The sequence below is a fragment of the Plutella xylostella genome, chromosome 29 (genome assembly GCF_932276165.1).
Source record: "Plutella xylostella chromosome 29, ilPluXylo3.1, whole genome shotgun sequence".
NCBI classification, from domain to species: Eukaryota; Metazoa; Arthropoda; class Insecta; order Lepidoptera; family Plutellidae; genus Plutella; species Plutella xylostella.
In genome coordinates, this window is record NC_064009.1 from 962,977 (window position 1) to 988,277 (window position 25,301).

Here is a 25,301-nt window from a genome sequence, read left to right on the forward strand (position 1 = left end):
GAGACACCTGTGGGTTGATTGGCAGAAAATCTTTGAGCATTAAGTCCACCCTTGGTACCCATATTAATTTATAATATTTGTGCAATAAAGAATTATAAATAAATAAGATACTTACAAAATTTAAGAGGTATAACCTTGATAAGGCTTCTTTAGTCTGGATGGATGACGTCTTTTAGCATACAAAATAACTTATTAACAAATGTAACTAATAATAAAAATAAGTTACATTTTACTTGCTCTTTTTCTACTTTTGTACCAACTAACCTTTGTTACAGGGTAAAGTGTGGTAGGATGTTTCTTTTTCAGTTGTTTGATCAACATAAACCAAAGATTTTAGTAAGCAGAGTAGTTCTAGTCCTTATTAAAACAACTATAAATAACCTAGCCCTTTCTAGAGTTATCTTATTCTGTCGAGAGATTTTTCATAGTTTGTTGGTTACAATTTTTTTACTATTAATGTCGTTAAATTAAGTACATTGTTGATGTTCGCAAGTAAATGTTTTCAAATGGGAGTTTTCGAGAATTGACACTGATGAATTTGTAACTATACTTAAATGACCTAAAAGTACGACGTGTTGACGCCGGCATTTTACTGGAAATTGAAGTTGGAGACCATAGAAAAACGCGGACTCCGTTCGGAGACTTTATTTCGAGTTACCTTTATACTAGCTGTTTTGACACTTCTTAGAAATAAAAATGTCTATGAAGAAACACCATTGTATTTGAGAACAATGTTTGTTTTAGTACTTAGAAACACCTACAAACTTTTGCCTTACCTTCAATATTTAATGGTGTCGCTAAGGAAAACCACTGTATTGTTCGCAACTTTGCTTCTAGCACTACCAAAAAGGCGGAAACTTTGACAAGTATTAAGTTTCTCGCCACTAGGTACAAATATAAGAAGGTGAGTAATCTCGATCAAAGTTTTCAATCAAAAGTACCTCATTTCTTTTTGCAAATCTATTCATAAGCTTAGCCCAACATTAGACGATATCTAGAGTTGGGTATACTTACCTAAAGACCCTGAAGTCACTTCAACCTATACTTAAGTACATTATAATTATTTTTAATTTTGTGGTGAATATTGTCTCACCTAGATAAAGGACTAAAATAACAACTGTACCTATTCGCTTTAACCAATATTCATATGTGATGATGACATCAGACATCTATCGCCCACTGTTGGGTGCGGAGTTGGAGTTGGGTGGCTCTAATGAGCTATGACCTTTAGGCCTCCTTAGACAAGGATGTCTATACGTAAACTTTTTCGGTCTAGCTACCGCTACTCAGGTTCGTTATATCGTCGATAAAAGAAGTATTTAAGTCGTATTTTACGAGTTTATCGACGTCGATAAGAAGTCTGTGTAGTAGCGCAGCTCTTTTATAATGTCCCCATGGAGGTTCTTATATCCAATATGCCAGTCAATTTTATTTTCTAGTCGCACCCTGAAACCCCGTCTTAACCGACACATTTCACGAAATGACAGCCAATATCTCCAACTATCTTGCGCCTGATTCGCGGTTATCTTCTGACGTTATCAGACATTTGTGTGACATTTTCCTCTTGTCGATAAAACGTGTGTTTGGTCCGACAAGAGGTCACTCCTGTGCCGACTCACGGGCGAGTCAAGTGGACTGCACTCATCATGAAAGGTAAGTAGATGATTTGCCTATCTTCTTCGCCCTCCTCCCAAGTGTTAAGTAACCATGTACTTGACCCTAGTAAATTTCACACTCAGCCGTAAATCAATCCCCAACCATCTTCATATCAATGTGTAGTTTTTCGGACCCTGTAAACCTTTTTTGGGTAAAGCTGGAGATCATCCTTAGCAACTTTAAAACTTGCATAATTCTGAATAGCGAAAAAGTTATGTTCCCTATAAGGTAAATTTTCTTGGTCGTTCACTGGATGTTTTAGTATGAGGCATCGATTTTTTTAACCAAAAAACCCCATCATCCATCACGACCCATCACGTCCCCACTGCTCGTGCCTCAGGTCTCCTTCCAATGAAGGGATGGTTTCATATCTTAACCCTATTAGGTTTACACCGTTTAAACTCACGTTGCTTCTTCTAACTAGTTAACTTCATCCTTATCCCATCTCCACAGCGGCACTCCTCTGTCTGCTGGCCGCGACCAGCACCTACGCCTACTCCGTTAGCCGTCAGGACCCGGAGACGCTATGCCTCAACCAGGAGAACTTCCTTCGCATCGCGCGGGACGATTCCTGCACTGACTACTATCAGTGCTACACGGGACGAGCTTACTTGATGCAGTGTCCTGAGGGGACCTGGTTTAATGAGGATGAACAGGTTTGTGATTTTGTGACTTAAAACCCCACAAAGGTTTTAAGGGGTGTAGAATGAAACTTTGGTGGAGCAAACCAGATTTAAATAGTTTTTTTTTTTAATTTGGAAGAAATTTTGTACATTTTGTAAATTGCTAGTGTAATATTCGGTGGTAGTCCACAGAAGATTTTATAGGAGGTGTTCTGAATAAATTCCACTTTGTGTTGTTATTTTCACACTTCGCTGACACACCTGAATAATATAGGTAAACAAGTACTTTGATTCAATTGTTATTTCTTTTCCAGATCTGCGACTGGTCTGAAGCCCCGGCGAGATGTGTCCAGCCAGAACCGGAGCCAGAACCAGAACCGGAACCAGAACCTGAGCCTGAGCCAGAACCTGAGCCTGAGCCAGAACCTGAGCAAGAGCCTGAGCCAGAAACGGAAACTGACCCTGAGCCTGAGGGAGAAACTGAGCCAGAAGCAGAACAAGAACCGCAACCTGAGCTAGAGCCAGTTCAAGAAACAGTAGCAGCAGACGAAGAAGGGTCAGGTGATTGGGAAGACAAGGAACTGATCGTGAAATTCAACATTCGTCAAGAGCAGGAAGTCGAAGCGGAGAGTGAAACTGAAGAGCCTGAAATTGCAATTCCAGCGAGATTCAAGCGGCTTTTGCGTATGGCACATGATGACGAGGACGAAGATGAGGAACCTCACGATCATGAGCATAGTCATGATCATGACCATGAACACAGCCATGACCATGGAGATGGCCACGATCATGAGCACAGTCATGATCATGATCACTCACACGAACATGAAAGACAAGAAGAAAATGAGGAAAGTGTGACAGAAGAAGTAGAACCACTTGAAAGACAAGACGAGGAAGGTGTGACTGAGGAATCAGAAACTCTTGAAAGACAAGACGAGGCAGATGGTGTTACTGAAGCCACTGAGGAAGACAACGTTACTGAAATTCCTGAGAGGTTTATGAGGCGAATGGCACATGACGATGAGGAAAGCAAACATGAGCATACTCATGAGCATGATCATGACCATAGCCATGATGACCATGATCACGAACACAGCCACGATCACGACCATCATGATCACGACCATCATGACCATGACCACGACCATCATGACCACGACCATCACGATCACGATCATCACGACCACGACCACGACCATCACGACCACGACCACAGCCACGACCATGATCACACACACGAAGAAAAAAGCCAAGAAGAAAATGAAGACAGCGTAACAGAAGATCCAGAGCTTCAGCGTCAAGAAGATGAAGAAGCAGATGGAACTACTGAAGCGATCGAAGGAATCGAGCGTCAGGATGAGGGAGAAGAAGAAGATGATGTAACTGAAATTCCTGAGAGATTCAAGAGGCTGTTGCGCATGGCTCATGATGATGAGGAAGATGAGCATGAACATACCCATGATCACGATCATGACCATAGTCATGATGATCATCACCACGATCATGATAACCATGAGCATCATGACCACGACCACAGCCACGAACACGACCACTCACACGAAGTCAAAAGTCAAGAAGAGAACGAAGATTCTGTGACAGAAGAACCAGAAAATCTGGAAAGGCAAGACGAAGAGTCAGACGGTGTCACCGAATCACCAGAAGACATTTTAAGACAAGATGAAAATGAAGGAGTGACAGATGAACCAGAAAGTGTTCTGAGGCAAGAAGACGAAGGCGTTACTGAAGCTATCGAGGAATTAGAGCGACAGAATGATGAAGATGGAGTTACTGAGGATCCGGAAGAGGTTTTACGCCAAGAGGAAGTCACTGAAGAACCAGAAAGTGAAGAAAAAATCCCAGAGGTAATTAACGAAGACGTCGCAGCCAGGATTAAGAAACTGTTCAAAAAGCTTTTCAGAATCAACGCTTGAGCGACAGCGGTTCAAATGCATTTTCTAACAAAAATGCCAATTTGAAAATGCGCTGATTGAGTGGTAATTCTAGTAATTTTAAGTTAATTTATTGAAACATCTTCTCGTGCAATTTTGTAAATATAGATAGGAAATAAATTAAGTTAGTAAGAGGATGATTTTTACTATACAATTCATAACCACAAGCAATGAAAACTGCAGAAGTCGGCTTGTGTAAGGTTTAGATGCATGCGTACTTTCCTACCTATTTACTTGTGGTAGTTCTCCAATCTAAATCCTACTTTATATCTACCTACTACTTTCAAGGAGAATGTTAAGTAACATGAATTTGGTAGAGCAGTTGTTTTATTTAGGCCGCCCCTAGAAAGGTATCCAAAATGGCCGCCTGTGGTTCACTATATGACATGACAGGTAGGGCAAGCATCTTAGAGCGATAAGTTAGGCAGGGTGCCGCCATTTTGGATTTGTTTCTTTACTATGGTGGCATAGACTTGCGTACGGTAACGTTGGGGAAAGGTAAATTGATAGAAATGAGACCACTGTAAATAAAATTTTAGCAATTTATTACACCATTATTATACAAAATTAAATCTCAATTATAGTTATAAGTAACACAACCAAAGCAAACATTAAACAATGGATTCGAGATAATTTATGTCCAAGGGCGCGGGACGCCCCTAAATGCAGCTCGGGACATATAGAAGTGGAAGTTACACAGTTAATGGCGTGTGATTAATATTCAGAAATAACTAAATGACTTTTCATTAACAAAAAGTACTTTTCTACTCATTGGCAGTTCACCCCACATTTCAATACTGGCAATTCAAAAATTCATACTAACATTACAATTTAATGAGCCTAAATGACATTAAAATAAGGATTATAAAAAATAAACATCTAAAATTGTAGACAACATAGAAAGGTCGGGATATAAAACGTACAAACCACATTTTATTGAGAGTCGCATTGAGTCAAGTTTGGCAACAAAAAGTCCATCGGAGTGTCAGGTTAAGTCACATAAGTAAGTCCAATAAAAATGTATTTTCACTACCAAGCTAAGGTGATCGCGATAACGTGGCACTGTTGATCGTCACGCAAGTACCTACCGCCATTTTGAGAGCGTAATTATTGTTTTAATTTATACGTAACGGAAGCCATATAAATTGGTTTCAAGTGCTCTTTAAACAAAGACTTTGTGGCGAAGAGCGCCGGCGTAATCTTAAACGCAATCTTTTAAATTTAACCAAACGAAACCATAATAAACGGACTTCAGTCTCAGTGATGTCAGGTCGATATGGCGCGACGGTCAACTTTACCACATAAACAATATAAAAATACAGTAATGCGTAGTATAAAATGGCTAATGAGTAGATTAGATATGTGATGTGTTATTTTTCTCAGATATTGGTGTTCGGATTCCAGCTGAGAGCCAACAGTTGGACCAACATTTGGAAGTATAACAACGGCGGGAAGATTTGCCGATATCACAAAGTAATATCCTGTTTGGCTCTCAGCTGATATCGGAACTGTATAAAACTACCCTAAAGCGTAAATACGTGTATAATTGTAACACTAGCAACTTTAACCATTAGTCAACCTTGATCAATACAATTTGCCGTCGTGAATAACCTCTCAGTACACTGGCAACTATGGTAGACTTTGTTTAAACTAACACACTGTGGGTCATATTAAACATGTCGTATTTATTTGTAAGTCAAACTTTTATTTGATATCAAGTGGTCGGTATAGAGAATTGAATGGGTAATGCCACTAATTTGTTGTAAGTAGTTGCTCAACAAAGGTTGCCCGTGTACACATTTTCACTGATTGGATATCTTGTCTTGAATAATATAAAACCACGATGTTGGCAATTTCTCTAAAAATGACACTAGAAAAAGTACTTTTACCTATACTCTTATGTTTTTTCGCATCCACATGCCCGAAATAAATATTTGCAAGATTAAAACAAAACTTAAATGTCTAAAAACTAGTTTATTCTTCAACAGCTCCCATGAGCTTACCGGAAATTTATACCCAATTTCAAAATTAAGATTTCTTTAGAGCTCAAATAGAGCAATTGGACCAACGTTTTCATTGACTCTTCTTAAACTCAAACTGAAGTCCTAAATTCTAAAACTGGGCTCAGACTCGAATTCCGTAATAGAGAGAAAGAAATAAACAATAAATTAAAAACAAAACAACTATATACAAACATTTGAGAGCCGTGGATGAGAAAAATGGCGGACACCTAGCAATTCCGCTGAACAAATCCTCAATACATAATTATAGTCCATTCGAAAACCCTTCACTTAGCTCGCTCTACGCTGAAAGTTACAATGTAAATATCACGATTATGAATACATAGTTTATGATCCGTTAGTACAAAAAGACTATTACAATAATCACTAATGAATTTAAAGCGTGCTTTAACACTATGGTATCAAATCCTTAAACGTCGTCGGTAAAAAAGTACGAAATATTGTTGAGTGTACAAAAACGTTTAGTAGTAAAATACGGGCAGCTTACTGCCGTCGCACCCGCCCTTATGAGACAGCGGCGGGCGGGACAGGGATAGAGATATATCGTTACTTGTAAGGCAAAAGTGTCAAAAGAGGCCCACTTCTTTCTTCATGTTAGTTTGTTTCCACGGCGGCAGCGCGGCGAACTCTTCTTTGGTCATGCCGAATGCCTCCTGAGAATAAATAAAACATGTTATAGTTAAAGCACATTAATCATTTAGTAACTCACTTATTTTCATCGAATAGAGGAAGGTTAGACCATTAAGGTACCTGCATTAAGTGATTAGAGAAAATACGTTTATAACGAATATAACGTTTATTGGCCTAGGTCCTTTATTTATATTTGCGTTCCTTTCTAACTATTTACAAATAGGTACATATTGTAACCACGAAAGAAATTCGTGTATGCGATATTACTTAGAATTAAAATACATCAAAATGTATCATCACACCATATTTCAAGTGCTGTGTCCTTGGTAGATACATTTTATCTCAGTCAGTGCTACAGAATCTACAGATATACAAGATTGTGTCAATCACCAGTGAAATTTACAGAATATCAGTAGGAGATAGCTGTATACCACGTCTACCGTGTATGAATCATTATTAAGTAACTTTGTATATCTTTAAAGTTCATTTAAAAAAACACATTACATTTTCGGAACGGGCTATCCGTTTCACAGAAGCATCATTTCGCAAAATATATTATGTTTCAAGTCTCTTTCCATCAATTCGAATTGTCGTAGATTGGAATAATTTAAAACATTGAATTCATATAAATTGAACCCATGTATTCTGCATGTATGTATTAATATTAACGGCTAGCTCACGTCCCGCCGGCTATGTAATAGCAGTAATAGTGTCAAGGTAGCTAGAAGACAGTTATATACGCACCGAATCACCACCCACCGCCTCTTATATCTATAGACAGTCACAAACCTCACTTCTTAGCTACTTATGCTATATACGTACCGAATCACCACCCACCGCCGCTTCTATCTATAGACAATTAGACGGTCACAAACCTCACTTCTTAGCTGCTTTATCTAAACCTCCTACCTGAAAGTCGTGCTCATCCAGATGCCTCTCCAACCTCATCGGGTCCACGTGGTCGGGCAGCGGCCGCCTCTGCAGCGCCGCGAGCGGTACCAGCGCGGAGGTAGACGACAGGCGCGACAGCTCGCACGCGCCGGAGAGGATGTCGCCGCACTTGTACCCGTGCTGTGGGAGTGCGTTTGTGTTTGTACAGTGCGTGGCCGTTACCGGGTGGTGGGAAGGGAAGGGGGGGAGAGTTGGGCCGTGTACATAAAGAAAGCTGTGCAGCGATCACAGACACACATATGTTTGTGTAGATTCGAAAATAGTATCGAATCCTGTGATCACTGTGTTGCATACTTAAAAGCGCTTACTTTACTATGGATTACTTTTTATTTTTCCTCGCTCTTATCAGAACTGGTTCGGAAAAGTATTAAAAAGTAAGCGCTCCTCTAAGTTTCCAGCTTTCTTTCTGTAAACAGCCTTACTCTAGCTTTACAAAAAACGAACAGCAATCGTATCACCACCGCACATTAGCAATCAACAATCGTTAAGCACCATTGCTTATCTGTTGAGAGTGACATAATTTTTGTGTCATAGATCTGACAGATGTTGGACAGTTAAGGGTTGTGGATTACTAATGTATCGGTGGTGGTATAGAAGGAGCTGTCATGCGATTGGTATGTTTTATACAACAGGATTTTGACGAGGTCCAAACTGGAATCTTCGTTTTTTTTTAAGCTAGAGACCCCCCATATATTCAGAGAAGGTATAGTTAAACAGTGGTAAGAGTGTTATTAAGGTGCATCCAGATATGTCGGAAATTGCACACTAGATGGTGAAGACCGTGGAAATGCCCGGGTTTGCTGCCGCTTAATATATGGACACACCTTTTCAAGTTTTATGTCTGTATATTTTTTTATGTACCTAGATGTTTGTATCTGTAAAGGTAGGGAAGGTATTTTGTACAAAAAGTATATTGGAACCCCGCCCACCCTACAACCACCAAGTTTTTATACAAGTATTTATAATTTGACACCACCCACTCATATTACTTATTGCAGGATACGAATTGATAACTATATAATTGCATTTTTATCTCCGTGACTTGGAATCAAGCTACAGAATAAGTGGTAAAATTCATAATTATAACGGATGTGGATAAAGAAACAATATGAAAATGGCGCATGTTACAAGTGTGAATAGAAAGCAGCGTGGACGTAAGACGTAAGAATAGGGTGATTATAGAACGAGTATTGCTGCCATTTTCATTTTGTTTCTTCATATACACATTTCTGGGTGAAAACGGACATAAGAATCTCTATAAACAAACTTAACAAACCACCCATAAAAAACACAAAAACCAACCTCAATATTCGCCTCAGCCGCCTCATCATGTTCCGTCCAACAATCAAACAGGTCAGTGAACGCTTTCGGCTCCAATCCTGCCGCCACCACCTTCACTTGCGCAGTACCCTGGGTTCCATTCACCCTGGGTGCGTCTGCCCCCAGGGTGTCAGTGGACCCTGGGGTGAGGGTGGACCGTGTACGTGAGACGTGGTAGTATGCTTCGGCGGTGCGGAGCGCGGCCGCTCGCATCGCTTGCCAGCGCGCCGCGAATGCTCCCACTCCTGTGTTGAATGAGGGGTTTGGTTAGAATTTTTTGCTGGAACACTAACTTACTCTTAGTTATGGTTTTATGGACCACGTGCCAAGGAGTGTTTATAGGAAGTGAGTTTAAATTATTAACTTTTTTAGATTGATGGATTGAAAACTATAGGTAACCATTTGTGTGGCGTTTTAGCAGTGTATAAGTTTATAGCATTATCTTCATCGGCCAGCAATTGTCCTCTGCTGGACATAAGTCTCTCGCAAGGAGCTCCATATCACTTGTATTGGGAGTTCCTCGTCCATCAAATACCGGCTACACTGCCTGTTTATTTATTTAAATAAGGAACACCAGTAGTTAACACAACAGACATAAAAGTTTGTAGTGTCTAACAGAGAACTCATACGTTCTCGGCATATACAGCCAGCCTACTGCCACTTCAGCTTTTAGAAGCCTGTTTAACAAGCTACATGGCTGGTCACTAGAGTTATATTCGAAGTATAAAGGCGAACATCTACTGCCGGCTAAACTAAGTTAGTTCGCATAGTTGAGTCAGTTTTCCATATTATATATGCGTCCACCGCAAACTATGGACTATGTATGAAAAACTGGCTCCACTATACTAACTAACTAAGTTTAGCCGGCAGTAGACGTTCGGCTTAATTAAGTTAAGAACATGATGAAGTTAAGCTGATGATGAAGTTAAGAACGTACCGATGTTGATCTCCTTGGACTCGAGCTCCCCGTCGGCGGCGCGCGGCCACCAGCCCTGCCACAGCCACAGCGAGCCGCCCGCGTCGAGTAGGAATAGGGCTGAGGGACAAACAATACATTATTTATTTGAAGTAAATCGTACTATAGGCTCGTATCATATAATCGTATAAGCTCGCGGGAACAGCTTGTACGTACATATATCGACCCTGCGGCTGCTACACAGGTTCGTTATCGACGAAGATAAACGTCAATATACTCGACAGGCCACAAATACGGCGCTGTGATTGGTTGAAAACTCATTAAACGAGTTTATCGACGTCGATAACGAACCCGTTTGGCGGCCGCTGGAAAAGTAAAAATTACAAATTTAAAGCACGATCGCTAAGCACAAGGAAAAACGGTAATTGCCCTTTACGTAGTTGTCTCTGTCACACGCACATACAGTGCTCCAAAATTGATAATGCGCATAGAAATCTTTGACAGATTGGTTGTTTTCGTGATATTGACTGATGATATTGACTCCTATTTCTTTCTAACAAGGTGCAAAATGCAAGTGTTTTTTTAAGGCTCTTACGATTTAATGATTCGGGTGTGAAGATCTGCATGTGCATTATAAATTTTGGACAAGTGTAAATAGTGCTAACAAAAGAATAACCCAAGAAAAATATGCCCAAAATGAATAAACTCACCAGGTTGCGAAGCGGAGTACAGCTCCTTTTGTTCAAAAGGGAAGGGTGTCACCAAGCCGTCGTGCCTCAGAGGGGACAACACCTCTTGCGCTTCGAACTGCCCGCCCAGATCCGTGAAGTGGAACAGTCTCGCCGTCACGTCCACACTCGCGTCTTTACCGTTCAACACTGAGTTGTAATACTGCTTGTTGGCACAGCCTAGAGCCTCCAAAACCTCTTTCGGCTCATCACCTTCTTTCACCTCCGTGATTTTGAGGTTAGACTTTTTGGCGCCGAATAGGTAGGTCGATTCGCGGGCTATCAATTTGTTTGCGAGTTCAATGGCTATGTTCTTAGTGTGTTTGAGGCTTCGGGCGCCGTGCCAGATGTAGAGGCAGCCTTTTTCAGTATCGACCAGTAGTAAAGAGCCGCGGCTGCGAAGCTGTCGGACTGAGCAAGGGACCTGCAGAAGGTAAGCTTCGTTGGACACGTTTCCTCTCGTCACGAAGAGTTTGTATCGGCTTTTGTCTGCGTTTTTCTTCCCTTGATGGATGGTTAAGTTCCCTTGGAAGAGGTTGAGGAATGCTGGTGGTTCGTTGCCTTGGGCTACTCGGATTTGAGGGCCCTTTTCTTTGTCTAGTTCGACGGTTAGCAATGCGGCTGCACCTTTATCGTTGGACGACGCATCCCTGCCTTGCCAACAGAAGTAGGCGCATCTATCCCTGCCTGTGATGTTGTGTTTAGACGGCTTTCCATTCAACTCTCTTCCTGTAGCGGTAATAATGTATTCCCATCGGATGATGTAGCTATCTGCGGAGTAGAAGTCAGGTATATCGGCCTCGTTTTCCACCTTTTGGAAGTCGAATTCCTGTATGACCCACTTGCAAACGGACCGAGTTTTGATGTCGTAATGTCTCATGTTCTCTTTGTCATAGTAGTGGGTGCCTCGACCGACGTGCGAGCCCTCTAGAATTAGATCTGGGTCTATGTATTCATTCGCCCACATCTCTTCTGCATCACACGGGGTTATTTCTAGGCTGTTAGTCTTGTTCTCTTGCGGTTTCACTTTGATTACCCTGGAGTAGTCGGGCCAATCCACGAATTTCTCCTTAAACAATATTGTTTCCATGTGTTGCGAAATTTTGGATAGAATAGCCCATTCTGGTCGCGTCTTCGATGTTTTAACCGGCGTCGTTGCATTCTCATCTCTAGCGCCTTGGAATACGGCTGCGTTGACCGGATTTATGTGGCAATCCTCATAATTGTATCCTTCATCAAACAATTCCTGTGCCAACTGCGCCGCTCGCCTCCTAGTCTCTAGCGGGACATTCTTTCCATACCAAATATACATTTCCGACCCAAAATCGAAGACAATCACCTTCGACTGATTAAGCATCGCAATTTTCGGCGCCTGTCCCCAATACTCCTTAATCGGGACCAACTCATCATCTATAACCTCGTAGCACATATTAGTCTGTATAATACAGTTCTCATAGATCTCATCTTCGTCCGGATGGCCAGTGTCGGCTGGTCTGTAGTTCTCTACGTTTTCCTTGACGCCTAGGGCCGTCCAGAACTGGTTCCACTGTTTGCTGGTGTAGTTTTTGGTTTGTTCGTCGATGATGACGGCGGATGTGCATTTACATCCGAGGTCCTTAGTGCTCTGGATGTGTGTTAGGATGTCCGTGCTTCGGTTCCTGTGGACAGAAAAGGTTTCTGTTAGTGGATGGTTTATAATATTCTGTAATCTGACAGAGAGTGGTAGACCAGCTATCGTATCACCACCGACACATTAGCAATCAACAATCCATAAGCAGCGTCGCTCGCCTGTCAAAAGCCTGTCAGATCCATACAAGTTACTTAAGATTGGACATGCGAGATTGTTAATGGCTAATGTTCGGTAGAGGTAACCCCTCAGCTATTTATCGATTGGAGGAAGACTGGTATAAAACGTCTTGTCTTACTAACTGGATTGACGATCTTTGTAGCCCGTAGTTGGATGAGGAAGGTCCAAATCAGAGTTTTGTGGAACTTATTAGCTCATGATGATGGTAACTTCAAGCCCTGTGTAGACTGAGTCATATTGGACCTTGGATACAGATGACAGACCTATCAGTCTGCAGTACAGCAGGTACAAGTGACTCACACCCCCAACTGCACTAGGCGAGTCTGCAGTGACACGCAAGTGACTCATTTCTCAATGACAGTCTCACATCACACGGCTTCCAGAGCGAGCGCGACGCAAGGTCTTTGTCTCGTCTGGTTCACGCTGCTACACAAACTGCACTAGGTATTCTGCAGTGGCTCACTTCTCAATGACATTGGCGTATTGTTTAACATATAAGTGACTCGCGGGTGACTCACTTCTCAATGACGTTGGCGTACTGCCCGACGTACAGCATGAGCTGCTCGGGCGAGAGCAGCACGAAGCAGTCGCCGCGGTTCACGCTGCTGAATACCGGCTGCACTAGGCGAGTCTGTGGAAATAAAGGAAAAAACATTGTTTTTATTTTATTTTGTAACATTTGGAGAACTTACAGCTATAACACAATATACAAGTTCACACATAGGGTTGTAAGTTTACGCCTTGTAGAATACAACGTGAGTCCCAGCTGCAGTTTTGTATTAAGGCCGATGCAGCAGCAGCGAGTAAATTTGTAACAACATATATATCGCACTTAAACTGACGAGTGGTATATAGCGCGCACCAATTGAGTCGCTCAGTTTTCACGCATTCCAGCCGCTCGTCCAAAGGATCTAAATTGTCTTCCACACATTATTTCTAGTGCACAAGTAGATTTGACGCACACAACGCAAGAGGTAAGCAACCTAAATAGTTTATTTTGTGGATTGTTCAAGATACCTGTACTTGTTTTCTATGGCCCATTCCATGGGGAAAGTAATCTGATACAAACAAAAACTACCCATATTCGAATGTAATAAGGGTTCTGTCAGATATCTTTCCCCGTGGAATGGGGTAAGTATACTATTTTACCTGCACCCGCCTCCGTCCCTTCACATGCAGCAGCATCAGCGGCGCGGGCGCGGCGAGCGGCGCGGCGGCGGCGCTACGGAGCGACACGGCGGAGAAGTCTTCCTTAGTGGCCAGAGCCGCTAGGGCTTCCGCTGCCAAGCCGTGGTTCGGTGTTGTTGTGGCTGTGGGCAAATTGTTAGAATTATTAAAATGACAATATGATGAACTTTTGTTCGTAGACTTGCCATTGTTTTTTGTATGGATGGCTTTTATTGTTATGATATGAGCCATAAGCCAACGAGTTGGCATCTCCATAATATGTTTGTTAATAATGTCAGTCTCAGCTTTCTCTCGCAGGGACTGTCGAATGATGTAGGTCACACAAGGTGAACGGGTATGAACTATAAACGGAAACGATATTAACCGTCTTTAGATAGCGCTGGACGCCATATTAGTTACATTGTTACCATGAAGATTTAAATAATGACAGCTGTCTTAATTGATATCAGACGACATTTTAGATGTCTCCTAAAAGCAAGCAGCACTCAACAGCGCGAGCCCGCCTGCTTGTAGGGACTATCGCGTGTTGTAGGTCACACTACATGTAGTTAAACTACTACTGCTACATACGTGACCATAGAAACGCTGGCTTTCCAACGCTTTAACTGTCATTAGGGATTAAGGATAGGGCTGGACGCCATTTTAATGAAGTTATAGCTGTCTCAATTGACATGAGCCGCCATTTTAGTTTTTATCAAAAATGACAGTTTCCTTTCGCATTTTGCTTCCTTTTCCTTCCGTTTTCGGTACACCTAAAGAGCATCACCTACGGTCTAAATTCCTCACCTTTCTCCTTGTTGTCCTGGCCCTGTATAGTGCACACAGAGTGCTGGTACTCGTGGCGCAAATCGGTGCGTGCAGCCAGCGCCCGCAGCGGGTTGCGCGAGCCGGCCTGCTTTCGGGAGCGTTTGGCGCGTTTTGCGTAGTCGTTGGCTAGCCTGGAAATAAGAAAGGTAAAAGTTATAAATTTGTTGGGACATGTGAGGATGTATCTCGTCTTTTGACCGTGTCAGTCATAAACACTAGAGGTCCTAAAGCCAGTCAGAATAACAACTGCACAGCAAGCGTCTCGGGGGTGACATCTATTCTGGGCCTGGGTTAGACCACAGGCCGTTAATTTTGACACTTCTCGAAAGGAAGGTCTCTTGACCGACAATCGGATAACAAAGTGATCCTGTAAGGGATCCATTTTTGCTTTTTTAGGTTAGTAACCTCAAAAACAGGCGCAACACTCACAGCTGTCGACTGCAATGTCTATCGCGTCCGATCAACTGCCACATTAGATGGTGTAATTAAAAGAATTCACTGAGTCACACTTACAGCTGTCGACTGGCACTATCAATAGCATCCAAATCCACATCCACATCCGCTTCATCCACAGTAGCCCTCTCTAACACTGATGACGACTCCTTGACAGACACACGGATAACACATTCATCCTAAAAGAGTCCCGTTTCGGTCTTTGGATAAGAAACCAGGCTTAAGAATACTTACAGCTGTCGACTGCTACTATCAATAGCGTCCAGATCCACATCCACATCCGCTTCATCCACGGTAACCCTCTCCAGCACTGGCGTGTAGAACGCTAGGAATGTCTCTTCGTGACAGACAAGTGGATCATAAGACACCGAAAAGACCTTATACGGGTTCCATTTTTACCTTTTGAGGTACAGAACCCTCATTAAAAGAAGGTTAAAGAGAAACTTACAGCTGTCGACTGGCACTGTCAATAGCATCCAAATCCACATCCACGTCCGCTTCATCCACGGTCACGCGTTCCAGAACGGGCGTGTAGAACGCTAGGAACGTCTCGTCGTCCGCTCGGGGCACGCGCACAGCGGCACCGGCTCGCTCGGGGGTGGAGTCCGCTGTGGGGGGGAAGGGGGGGTTAAGTTAGTATTTAAACATCCACAAAAAAATAACCTACTAATTCTATAAAGGCAAAAGTGTGTGGGTGTATGTTTGTTACTTCTTCAAGTAAAAATGGTTGAACCGATTTTAATTAAATTTGGCATGGAGTTCGCTGACACCCTGGATTAACACATAGGCTAAGGCTTTTTATCGCAGAATTCAAACAGGAAAACTTTTTAAGGCGAAGCGAAGCGAAGCTCGCGGAAACTCCAGGTCTAGATATAAATGAAAGGCAAGCTTTAAACGGTGGAGGAAACATAATTTTAACTAAATACATGTAGCAGTGTGTACCACTATCCTTTACCTAAATGAATGGATTGAAAGAGATGAATGTGTCAAGTTTGTGTAAAAGTAGATTGTATGTGAGTTGTTTGGAATAATACACATACATGTTCCTGATATGAGTATCATTAATAAATATTTGTAATATTGTGACTGAAGGCCTAATAAATAAAACATGGAAATCTATTCCCAAACTCCCTTGATCTCAATCATTTCACTTTCGACCAAAAATACAACAACATATTAATCATCAAACAGAACCAATACTAACAATACATTGCCAAAATAAGACCCAAATGCGTGTACTACATTTGGAAAAATGCCAAGAACAAACAAAGAAAAATTTACTACGAATAATTCGCATGTAACATTTACGAGTCTCATCATTGTAGCAATAAAAAGGGTGACTTACATGTATGTGCCAATTCATTCGTAAGATATTCATCTTGGCCTTTCAGTAAATACCACAATAATGGCGTACGGACATAAAGGCTGTCTTAGTAATGGGAATATATTAACGTTCTTTAGGAAGAGGAATCCTTTCGGAAAGTATTTGCATTGAGGCATTTTTAATTAAAAGCTCAGTCATTGTGCGGGGTTCAAATGAAATGATCAGTGCACAGAAAGGACTATTGTCTAGAATGTTAGAAACTATTCATTAAATCTATTGCGGAGTCAGTTTAATATGACACGTTTGACCGATTTTAATATATAGTTTTATTATTAGCTTAATGTAGCTCGTGCTATTGCGTCCATCTGACAAATAAATCACTCATACGTAACGTAATACACTCACGGGCAATGAAAAGGTTCCACTCAAAACATTCCAACACCAAACGACCCAAATTTTTTCAAAGATTTAATTTAAATGTTAATAATATATTATCGTTGCAGAAGGCGTTATTAAGCTAGCCTTTTCCGCTTAGGAGTAATTTGGTGCTTTTCTCAGTGGAACATTTTCATTGCCCGTGAGTGTATTATCCTAACCAGAATGGTGGAGTTTCCTACATAGGTAAATGGGTATACGTCCGCTATATGACGGCATCATTACAAGAGACCCTTAGGAAATCCTTCCCATACTCACATCCTTCGATCCGGTTAAATCCCTCGTTCACCGACTGGCTGCGTTTGAACGCATCCCTGGCCGGTATGACATCAGGCTTCTGTTCCACCAGCGCAGCGTTGACGACGGCACACGAGGCCGAGCGGAGCGGACCGGAGCCGAGCGGAGCGGAGCGGAGAGGGCTGGGGGCCAGGCCGTTTGTGGGGGATGCGGGCGCTTTTCGGGACCTGAGGATTTTAGTTGAAAAGTTAGGTACCTATATGAATTGGAACACATTATGTGCTCTGTAACATAACATAGATAATCCATGGGCAATTGGGAATTGGTCAGCGAAAATTCTCTTATCGACATGAATAAAGTACATACTAATGCAAGCAGCTAACTCACTCATCTCACAGAATTAGTGCTTAGACTTATGTGCAGCAGTGGTCGATTAGGTACTAGGTAATGATGCTAAGCCAGTCTATACTTATTTAAAACTTAAAGATTGACTATTAGAATCGTGAAACGTAAGGAGTGTTTTGCACACCCTTTTATACTCGAAAGAAAGAAACAGGAAAGTCTGCTGTAGACCCAACATTGTGCTGCTATTCACAATATCCTCTCTGCCCATGACATCCAAACTCACCGGAACTTATTAGGTGTAGGCAGCGCAGGGACCGCGGGGGCGGCGGGGGCCGCGGGAGGGGTCAGCGGCGCGGGCGACGACGCCTTGTCGCGCTCCAGTCGACCGGCAACCGTGAAGAGAGACGCATCGCTCTGAGGCACTCGCTTGCGCCAACCCTGGAGAAAATAATTTAAATTCAGTTCAAGAATCTTTTATTCTTATGGTACATGCTCATTGGCCCCAAGCTACAATGTAGCTTACGTGGGCAAACGCTCAGATCAAGTTCACCCTTAAGTTTAACAGTAAAGTACAATCTACATTTATCATATTATAATGGGCTGCATGAAAGGAGCCTTTTCGGGTTAATAAGGTGCACGAAAGGGAGTATAGTTCATACGTCACTCTCTCGAGTGACGTATGAACTATACTTGGACAGTCAGCGACTGAAGCTATTCTGACTGGCTTATTTTTTCACCATACAGACAAACCATAGACCGCAGCAGCTCTAGTGTTGTCGTATGACACACTAAGAAGAAGATATTGATGATGATCTCCTAATCAAATTTCATCCACGGCAGTCAATGTGTTTAGGGCAGGAGTTGATTATAGAGGTACGTACTACCTAGAAAACCTTTGAAGTGAAGTTAAACTCGAGAACAAAAGCTAACAGTATACTGCATAATGTATTGATTATGGAAGCATTCCCTTTAGTGATTCATTCTGTGGTCATAGTTTACATTTTACACTTAGTCACTTAGTCACACAAGTCATGACGATGTATGAAGAAAGTTGGAAGGTCACGTAACTTCGAAGAAGAAAATCAAAACTACGTTGCATTTTAAAAACCGGAAGTGGAACTTAATTTGCGCACCAAATTTCCTGAGAAAATATTTAAAACCAACAATAAAATATAAGTTTACCTAAAACTGTACAGGAAGTCATTATTTCCGTAAATTTTAACCAGAACATTGCAACCATGAACTTTAGAGAAAAACATGTAAATTTAAAGCTTAATCCATATAACAGTTTAACTGAATAATAATGTAATAAAACTCTGTAAACTTTATTACACTGTCACTTGCTAAAGTGATACTCGTAAAATGCTACTCATTGAAAAGAGACAGGAGGGAATAGGTCACTCAATACCTAGTTGATATTTATTTAAAACGGCTTTTAGAGATCACAGACCAAAATGGACTTTGCAGAAAGATTTCACAACATGCAGTGTGCCTATTTCCTCACAATGTTGTACCCACTAGGTACATAGTACACCACCGTAACGGCATAAATTCTCAAGAACTCATTGGTACATACTTATGTCGGTATGTTTAATAGTGTTCATTGGGAAATCACCCTTACTTTTTTCTAGTTTTATGTGTAATTACTGTAATTAGGTTGTTTACAATGTATTCCTTCGTTCGTATTGTTTCATACATGTTTTTGTTGAAATCTTAGCACTATGACAGTATAATGATATGATACTTTAAAATGAAGTATACTTTGAATTAATTGCCCTCTGACATATTATTATAATAACGTACTTACTCTTATTTAAGTGGCTGAAACGTGAACGGTAAGGCCACATAATTTAAAAGCTTATTGAAAATCAATTTACGACCTGTTCACAATACAATTAAAGTGACGAAAACGTCCTTATTACAGAATTTATAAATTGGTTCTGACGATGAAATTAAATTAAATGTCAAAACAATTACAGGATTTAAATCTTAAACACCGTTTAACATTTATGTTTATAGGTTTTTAAGCTATAAAACTTATAACTGACTATGAAGCTTTTTATAGGATTTCCTATGAAAATATTTGTATGAAGATACATACTGCAGTCAGAATAAGTGTAGCAATGAATTACCTATAACTTTATTGTAAAAAATACTAATAAATTTCCGAACATCGGTTCAAACGACTCAACTCAACACCCTAAGTAGCTGTTAAGCAAATTTTCTTTAACTGTATTTGTTTTTATATTGCATTTTAATTCAAATTTCTTATAAAATGTATCACGGCCAAGGCGCGGGAAGTGGTCACGAATAATTTAATTTGCCAGTTACTAAACAAACATAAAGGGTAATGACCATAGAGCCCTTGAATTTGATTTTAATGAGCTTGTATCAAGCGCAGTCAACAAGAATGTGAAAATGCAACCAAGAAGGGTAATTATATTACAAACATTATCAAGTTAGACTCCTCATGAAGTCATGTGAAAGCTTGAAGCATGTGATGAAAACTTGAACAGTTTTTTTTTTTAAAGTGCTAAATAAAGGTAGAGATAACAATCAGAGATGCTATGTAGCATGGTTTACAGCTTCACATAGATGTTTCAGTACTACGTTGTTAAGCATGCTTTGCAAGCGAGGAACGAACAAATTTTGATTTTTCTCGCCACAGTTCCCTCGCTTCCAAAGACGATTCCTCAGAAGAATAACACAACTAACCTGCGCAGCGGTCTCCAGCTTGGTCCGCCGATCGGCGAGGATGTTGGCGCTGACTTCATTGTCCTCGATGATGGCTTTATCTTTCTTCTTCTCATCTACAGAGTTGAGGTTCTCCTGTAACAAGAGGATAGTGCTTATTATTTAGTATGGTAGTAGTTTGGGCTTTTACAGAATTAAGACAAAGAAAAAAAAATATTTTTGAATCTCAATCTTCTGGGTCATCAGTGGCAATTACAGTTTCACTTTTTAACGCTATGATGATCATCGTCATTTAAAACAATCACGTCCCCACTGCTGGGGCACGGGTCTCCCTATATATGTAGGAAAGGATATTAACTAGGTATGAAGCCTTATGTCTATGATGCCAATCATTATTTCTAATTTGACAACAGCTAACACATAAAACTGAAACTAAAACCAGCGATCTATTCTATAAACCAGGAAGGAAGTGAATCTCAGCCCCGTAGCAATGCTCTAATGCATCACAACACTCGTGGTGTAACATTACGTAAACCCGATATCATCAAACGCACTGCCCCAGATATATGTCAACGATTAAATGACAGAAAAAAAACTTGAAATAACTGCGCTTTTTTATGTGCAATACTTCCGACCGACAGAGTTCTGGTAACGTCACGTGTTTTGATTCGAAACTATAGTTCTCAATTTTACATTAAACAATTACAAGGCTGTAAGCAAGTTAATCTAGTACATTTCTTGATTGCAACATAAAATACGCGAGTAGTTTTATAGTTAGGTACTGTTATTACAATTTTATATTTATTTTATTTTCTGGTGTCTTCACCTTGAGGTTCTTGGAAAAAGTAATTTTCCAAGTAAGAAAATAAAACGGATCATAGATCCAAGTTTGAGATCCACTGTTAGTATACTGGTGTATAATGTGCATGTATTAGGTAAGAATAAGAGTAAGATAATAAATTTGGAACAGACTCTACTAATTATTATGGTTGGTATAAAAGATAAGGTGATATGCTTTGAAGAATATAAAGATAAACATGAATTTGTGTACTTAGACTTTTTCAATTTGAATTATCAAAAAGTATATGTTTAGAATTCGACCACACATCGGATATAATAGAAATAAACAAACATAACATGCCTGAGTAATGTTTTCCGAAGCATCGATATCGAACTTCCTGAACACTGGTTTCAGCCCGCCATTTTTGGTCTTGTTCTTCAGTTCTCCTATGACAGATCCAAAGTTAAGACCACCGGGAAAGCCTGGGTTTGGCTGAAAATGTTTCAGTATTGGTTTTTCAGGTTCTACAGGTTTACAATCTGGTTCATCTTTCTGTTCTTCTTTAGGGATAATGTTGACTTTATTTTCCTTGTCTACGTGATTGTCGTTGTAATCTCTGTTATTTATTCCATTTTCTTTTGGTGCGAATATTCTGTTTAGATTTTCGTGAATTCCATTTTCTAATTTATTTGATTGTGCCTGGACAATCGGTGTTATTGTCAAGTCGTTCAAAAACGGTGACTCTTTTAGAGGTAACTTCGTGGGAAGTTTCCCTAGTGACAAATTATTAATAATTGAATTGATTTTATCGTCGCAAAGAACAGTTTTTTCTAAATATGCTGACAGTCTTTCTTTTGGTGGACTCTCCCTTTTTGAAACATTCTTTTCGTTTAACAACTTTTCTTGCTTCTCCAAAAGCACGCTCGGGGAAATTATTTCTTCAAATTGCTTGTTATCCCGTTGTGGAGTTTGGTAATCATATTTCTCATAAATTTTCGGAGTTGCGAAACAATTAACAGCTTCCGTGCTTTCATCTTCTAAAGTTTTCAAAGTATTTTCCAACTCAACCATCCGAATCGGAGGGTCGGGTGTTATGGTTTTATTTTCCGCAACATCGCGAATCACGACTGGTTCTACATTGTGTGGCTTTTGTTCGACTGGTTGGCATTCTTGGGCAAATTTACCCTGTTTTGAGGGTCGCAAATATTTCCAAAACACAAACAGGAACACACCGAGTCCAATAACCACTTCGAGCAGCATTTTGCCCCGATCACAATCACTGACTAGATTTCGGTAACTCTACGCGCCTATCTCGCGCTCCATTTGCCAGGAGTCGCGGGTACTGCAATGTCTTTTTTACTAGCAATACAATTCACACTTGGTTTGTGATATGACACCAACAGCACTCTGCGCAATGCCTATGAATAAAACATTCGTAAATAGAGTAATTGGCGCCAAACAACTTGATGGAGACGTAGTAGAGGCGACGTACTCGACCGTACTGCCACAATCACGCAAAATCACCGCCTATCATCTGACCACACTGTGACTCACTGCTTCCTCGAGTAGCAAGCTGTAGTTGAGAAATAAATGACGCATCTATCTACGAGAAGATCGTCGATATATGCGACCGACACGACAACCTTGACAGTGTAGGACCGCACCTTAAAGAATTCGACCTTCGATTGGAGATAATATTATATGGAGATTTGATGGCAAAACAAAACAAAGGATTAATAAACAATAAATATGTATATCGGTGAGTTAGATTAGCGGCGGGATGGCGGCGCCGATCGTGCGTGTAATGATTCAAGCAATTTACATGTGCAAATGAGTGTAGGAACTAAACGATCAATCAACTGATAACGAAGTGTTTCAACAACATACTAATAACCTAATTGCAACTACAGAAGAAAAACAAAACAGATAATATACCTATATACGAACAAACAACATTGGAATCTGAACCATTTTAAAACGTTCTGTTATTGGCATTTTGCTTACACAAATAGCCTTAAACTTTTACCGAACCTAAATTAATTCATTAGGAGCCGTGCCAAAAGCTATAATCCCTACCAAAATAACTTGCAACATAATAACGAACATATAAAGGGAAAATCACAGACACGTACAAAACGATGATTAAGTCAAAGGTTTCCCCGAGTGGCCGTTCCGACGTACCGTCTGCCTCAATCACGTACCGACCACCACCATATATGACAACTTGCTCTAGCCCCACAAGGAATGTGGCAAAAAATAACAACACTAATTGACATTATTTAAATGAGGATCTTCGGAGGTGACGCTAGATTTGGTTTTTGGTTTTCGGAAAAAAATAGGACAGGTTTTTTATTACAATAACAAAAACCTGGGATGAATGACCATTGACCACATACAGGCTAATCATAAATATTTTAAAATCATTAGATACTGGGCTTAGTCATTCCATAATAACAATGTTATGTGTGGGTTGAACACATGCGCATAATATTGAAACTATGGTCCCAAAACAATTTCCTTAACAACAATGGCTATGTCAAATACAAACTATAAATCATTAATGTATCCCTTTAGCACTATCTATAAAGGAAACTGCTGATACAAATAACGACACCGGTATATAAATATTTTCAATAAATACGACAATCAAGCGACGTCGAAAGGAATGTAGGTGGCTAACATATAAATCAGAATTGATAAAGACCATTTAAACGACCCAGCAGTTACAAGTATCTGTTTACTTGACATAATGAAACAAGTCACGTTAATGATTGATACTACTGCTTGCATACAAATGGATGACATTAGAAATTATTGACCCTTATTTATAAGGACATAAAATAACGATGTTCCATACAAAGAAAAAGAAAGTTATCATAACGCAAATATATTAACTTCAACAAGTTGACCTTGTAAGATAAAAAGATAAAGTGATAAAAGAAGAGCGAACATCTGAAAATTGTTGATTATACAACAATATGGGACTGAAAATAATAATAGAAGCATTTAACCTCAATTCATCGATCCCAATTATAAATATTGGCGCAAACTAAACACTTGTGCAAATCAAAGAGCAATGAATCAGTTTTTAGACAAAACAAAATCGATTGACGACAATCTTTTCAGAAGCGCCAGAATATATTCACACTTGCAAATAATTAAGTCATATAAGGCGGAATAAAAGTAATACCGTGACACTGGCAGTTTAGAATAAAAGAAAGAAAAAGTTTCGTGTTCGATGTTTAAGTTCGAATTTCAATTTCGCGAGTGGGCAGCGCGGGCGCTCGGTCGATAAGAGCGCGTCAAAACAACTGACGATGCCGGCGCGTCTGGCCGCGGCCTGGCTGTTCGCAGTTCAAAAAGAAACATTTACGCGCCAAGGCAAGCATTCCTTGGTAAAATGACTTTGCTTTATAGATATGACTTTATTTAATTCTTTATTGCAAAAATATTAAATTACAGGAAACGGAGGACCTTGCGAGGGAAAAGACAAAGGTTATGATCTGAATAGTTTTATGCTGCGTTGAACATAAACATAACTTTGTAATTTTTTATATACTTAATAGAGATCTACAACACTATTTTTAATTGTAATGTGGGTTGTGATGATAACTTGAAAATACTTTTTTTAAAATATAATAACGGATAGCAATCTTATAATAATGTGATAGATTACAATCAAATCGGGCGCACTTAGCGTGAATTCTGAAGATTTCACTTAAAATCTGTAGCGAGATGTTAATATTTTTAATTGGCTGACGTCACGTGGATTTTTATTATTAAAACTCTCGTGTTTAATTTAAATTGATGTTAAAACATCGTGTATTTGCAATGCATTAAATAAATGATACCAGATTATTTTTAAACAATGCGAAACAGAAACCAAACACTCTGTAAATTTCACAAGAATTGTTTAATGTTGGTTTCCTTTTCATATCTATCATACTACAGAATATACTGTAATGAATTGCTATGTTAAATTAATTGATAATTAATTTCTTCTGATCATGTGAATAAATAAAATATTAAGAAACATTGATTGAATGGTCTTTTCTACTTTAAACATTTGACTTCCAGATTAATATAATCGAACGCATAATATTATCTCATCTCTCTGAATCTCCAGGTGAATTTCTGTCATGGACACATCAGTCATCGCTACAGGGGCCAAAAGCTATAATTAGATGATTATCTAGCTCACTTTCATACACTATTATGCGTATGATTTTGGCACGGTTTGACTGATGGTGACAATATTTAACATTGGACGTTTATTGTTAGTTTTTGGGTTTAGGTCGGCACTCGGCAGATAATTGGGTTTTGGCATTAGCTTCTAAGGCATATCTGCCTAAGGTTAATGAATTGTCATTTCTGTTTATTTTCGTTTCTTTAGTATGATGTGTAGTATTCTTTGAAAGTTTGTTGGGGTAGGTAAA

The 25,301-nt window shown here is 40.0% G+C and overlaps 2 protein-coding genes across 6 annotated transcripts in view; one reads left to right on the forward strand and one right to left on the reverse strand.

The window, feature by feature from the left end:
- Positions 1-1,500: 1,500 nt before the first annotated feature.
- LOC105391662 (sarcoplasmic reticulum histidine-rich calcium-binding protein) lies at positions 1,501-4,362 on the forward strand. The gene is made up of 3 exons (XM_011563182.3): positions 1,501-1,653; positions 2,110-2,312; positions 2,594-4,362. Exons 1-3 carry the CDS (start codon positions 1,647-1,649, stop codon positions 4,208-4,210), a joined length of 1,827 nt encoding a protein of 608 aa, XP_011561484.3. The 5' UTR covers positions 1,501-1,646; the 3' UTR covers positions 4,211-4,362.
- A 394-nt stretch (positions 4,363-4,756) lies between these two features.
- LOC105386276 (serine/arginine repetitive matrix protein 2) overlaps positions 4,757-25,301 on the reverse strand; it is a 162,024-nt gene continuing 141,479 nt past the window's right edge. For all 5 annotated transcript variants that reach the window (XM_048631529.1, XM_048631530.1, XM_048631528.1 and 2 more), the window contains 12 exons: positions 20,106-20,219; positions 17,674-17,828; positions 17,067-17,272; positions 15,498-15,657; positions 14,576-14,727; positions 13,751-13,911; positions 13,120-13,232; positions 10,777-12,452; positions 10,088-10,186; positions 9,133-9,395; positions 7,789-7,950; positions 4,757-6,902 (listed from right to left, as the gene is read on the reverse strand). In XM_048631529.1, coding sequence (XP_048487486.1) covers positions 6,816-6,902; positions 7,789-7,950; positions 9,133-9,395; positions 10,088-10,186; positions 10,777-12,452; positions 13,120-13,232; positions 13,751-13,911; positions 14,576-14,727; positions 15,498-15,657; positions 17,067-17,272; positions 17,674-17,828; positions 20,106-20,219 — 3,348 coding nt within the window. In that variant the 3' untranslated portion in view covers positions 4,757-6,815. The remainder of the gene's footprint in view (positions 6,903-7,788; positions 7,951-9,132; positions 9,396-10,087; positions 10,187-10,776; positions 12,453-13,119; positions 13,233-13,750; positions 13,912-14,575; positions 14,728-15,497; positions 15,658-17,066; positions 17,273-17,673; positions 17,829-20,105; positions 20,220-25,301) is intronic.

Coding starts and splice junctions, on each gene's coding strand:
- LOC105391662 (XM_011563182.3), top strand. Junction 2,313..2,593: donor GGTTTAATGAGGATGAACAG/GTTTGTGATTTT, acceptor TTTCTTTTCCAG/ATCTGCGACTGGTCTGAAGC.